Here is a 3,179-nt window from a genome sequence, read left to right as displayed (position 1 = left end):
AGCAGGTGGGGGAAGGGGGAGGCAGCGCCCCCCCGGTGGAGGGGGGAAGGGGGAGGCAGCGCCCCCCCGGTGGAGGGGGGAAGGGGGAGGCTGCGCCCCCCCGGTGGAGGGGGGAAGGGGGAGGCTGCGCCCCCCCGGTGGAGGGGGAAGGGGGAGGCAGCGCCCCCCCGGTGGAGGGGGAAGGGGGAGGCAGCGCCCCCCCGGTGGAGGGGGAAGGGGGAGGCAGCGCCCCCCCGGTGGAGGGGGAAGGGGGAGGCAGCGCCCCCCCGGTGGAGGGGGAAGGGGGAGGCAGCGCCCCCCCGGTGGAGGGGGAAGGGGGAGGCAGCGCCCCCCCGGTGGAGGGGGAAGGGGGAGGCAGCGCCCCCCCGGTGGAGGGGGAAGGGGGAGGCAGCGCCCCCCCGGTGGAGGGGGAAGGGGGAGGCAGCGCCCCCCCGGTGGAGGGGGAAGGGGGAGGCAGCGCCCCCCCGGTGGAGGGGGAAGGGGGAGGCAGCGCCCCCCCGGTGGAGGGGGAAGGGGGAGGCAGCGCCCCCCCGGTGGAGGGGGAAGGGGGAGGCAGCGCCCCCCCGGTGGAGGGGGAAGGGGGAGGCAGCGCCCCCCCGGTGGAGGGGGAAGGGGGAGGCAGCGCCCCCCCGGTGGAGGGGGAAGGGGGAGGCAGCGCCCCCCCGGTGGAGGGGGAAGGGGGAGGCAGCGCCCCCTGGTGGAGGGGGAAGAGGAGGGTGAGGCAGCGCCTGCTTATCCTAGGAAGGGTATGGTGGTCCTGAAGAATCGTGTGGATTTGGCAGGATCTCCCATATCTGCTGAAGGTGTTTAAAACAATACAAGGAGCTGATAGGCTGGCTACAGAGAGTATTCATACCCTCAAGGAACTGGGCTGCGTAAATGGGGCTGAAATACAGATCGGCTCTGTGCCCGTGGGAATGAGAAACCAGCTGGATGGGGCTGAATAGCCAGCGGCCTAACACATCTGCACCCCCCCCCGCCAACCACCCGGGGCTCCAGGTCAGATGGGGATCATCAACTGTGCTTCAGTATAAAACCTATGTTTAGGTAGAAAACCAGCATTGTTTTTCATAATTAATTTATCCAAGGGATGTAGCCAAATTTCACTGTTACCATGGTTTTTCCTCACCTTCCAGTCTTGTACAAATCAAATATTTGTTTGTTTAGAGTTGACCTTAAACAGGTTGGCTCAATAATGAAGTTACTCAAACTTATTAAATGACAAACAGGATGGGGCAGTCTGGGGGGCGGGGGTTAAGGCAGACAGGATGGGGCAGTCGGGTTGCATGCGTGATCTGTTTTCTCACAAAGCAGAAAGTCACCCAGTCAAGAGTTCATCACCACAACGTCTTCCTCTCATAGTCCTGTCCCTAATGCTGTCAGATAGTGGTACTCCCAGATCACACAGAATCTGTGATCCACTTATTGAGTGGTCAATTGTATTAGAACAAGAAAATATTTGGCCTATTGGCACAGAGGTAACTCTGAGCAATGGCAGTACTTTCAGAAACCATGCATTCAGAGCGAAGCTCTGAGAAACAGGGGCTCTTAGTCCCATGTCAATCAGTCACACAACACACAACACACATCATACTCCACTGTAGCCTCTCCCCACTCGAAGCAATCTGCCCCTTCCCTTGTTTGGCCCTAATCCAGGAGCTCCCATTCAGCTTGCCCTGGAATGTATCAATGCTTGTTCATCTCAGCCACTACCTGCACAGCAGAGTTCCACATTCTCACCACTCTCTCTGGAATACTGGTTGGGTTTGTTAGGGACTAGTTTGTGTGGAGTCACCCTGGTTCAGGCCTTCCTCACTTCCCTCATCTTGCTTGTTAAGGGAGGCTGCCACACAGAAGGCAGATTGGCCAATACAGCACTTACCTTCTTGGGTTTGGCTGACTTGGAACCCAAGCAGAAGCCCGCCAACATTTTCCCGATAGATCCGGCCTGAGGAATCGAACCTGGAACAGACAAGTTGGATTGAAATTCACCCTCTCCAAGGTCGACCTGAGCTTGGAAGCATCCTGCAGGGAGCTGCTCATCCCCATGTGACAAACGCTCACCTTTTGTGTTCTTGTATTGCTGTGGTGCAGTCCACCCATAGAGGCCATCCTCCGGTTCCTCCTCTCTCAGTACGGTGTCATACTGGGACAGTGTATCCCTGGCATAGATATCATCATCCTCCTGCTCCAGGGCCCCCACACCGAATGCCTATTAAAGCAGTTAAAAAACAGTCAGTCTGACATCCTGCTGCCCAACGTGCCCACAACCTAACCGCCATTCCAGGCACTCTTACCAAGACGGCAGGAGTGAATATGAAATGCTTTCTCCAGCTTCTGTCAAGTTAGTCTAATGTGAATTGACCCGAGTCTCCACGATGCCTACAAACCTGAAACCAGTACAGCTTCTGGAGCATCAGATCTCCAAAGTAATTCATTACTAATAAAACCCTTCGGGTAATCTTCAGGACGTGAAGATTATTGTTATAAATCACCTCTTCCAAGCCCTGCACTGTCCTCGCTTTCATGCTGCCTGCCCGACCCCCAGCACTGACAAGGTACAGGCAAATGCTCTCTAATTAAAGAATAGAAATGACAAAGACATTGTCTTTAGACTCAAGCAGAATCTCCACCCCGAACTCCATCTTTCTCCTCAGGAATTCTCACAGACTGAACCTCAAAGGGCTTTTTGTTCCAAATGCACTAAGACCCAAACAACACAAGCTTGGGCACACGCATGGCAACTAACACCGGTGCCACACAAAATCCAGGCAACAACAATCGCCAACAAAGAGAATCTCACCACCATCCCCAGACATTCAATGGCATCACCATCACCAATACATCACTATAAACATCTGAGGGGTCCTACTGGGCAGAAACTGAACTGAACTAGCAATATAAATACTGTGGCAACAAGAGTTCCAACACAGGGAATTCTGTAACAAGGAACTCATCTCCTGAATCCCCAGAGGCTGTCCACCATCCACTTGGCATATGTAACCCACTTGCTCAAACGCTCAGTCTGTCACTGTCAGACTTTATTTTGTCAATGTTCGAGCAGTCTCATATTCTCCAAACTACAAACTCTACAGCAGTGCACTAACACACCCCAACTCTAACCCATCCCCCCCCCGTACCTGTCCGAACACACCCCAACTCTAACCCATCGCCCCCCC

General features: G+C 55.5%; 1 protein-coding gene across 1 annotated transcript in view; it reads right to left on the bottom strand.

Annotated features, from left to right (window-relative positions):
- gpatch1 (G patch domain containing 1) overlaps nucleotides 1-3,179 on the bottom strand; it is an 81,809-nt gene that overhangs the window by 55,785 nt on the left and 22,845 nt on the right. The window contains exons 9-10 of the mRNA XM_043707501.1: nucleotides 2,065-2,212; nucleotides 1,883-1,962 (exon numbers count right to left, since the gene is read on the bottom strand). Of these exons, the coding sequence (XP_043563436.1) occupies nucleotides 1,883-1,962; nucleotides 2,065-2,212 (228 nt within the window). The remainder of the gene's footprint in view (nucleotides 1-1,882; nucleotides 1,963-2,064; nucleotides 2,213-3,179) is intronic.

This window comes from Chiloscyllium plagiosum, chromosome 17 (genome assembly GCF_004010195.1).
Source record: "Chiloscyllium plagiosum isolate BGI_BamShark_2017 chromosome 17, ASM401019v2, whole genome shotgun sequence".
Classification (NCBI taxonomy): Eukaryota; Metazoa; Chordata; class Chondrichthyes; order Orectolobiformes; family Hemiscylliidae; genus Chiloscyllium; species Chiloscyllium plagiosum.
Note: the sequence above shows the minus strand (reverse complement) of the source record. Positions and strands in the feature narration are given on the sequence as shown.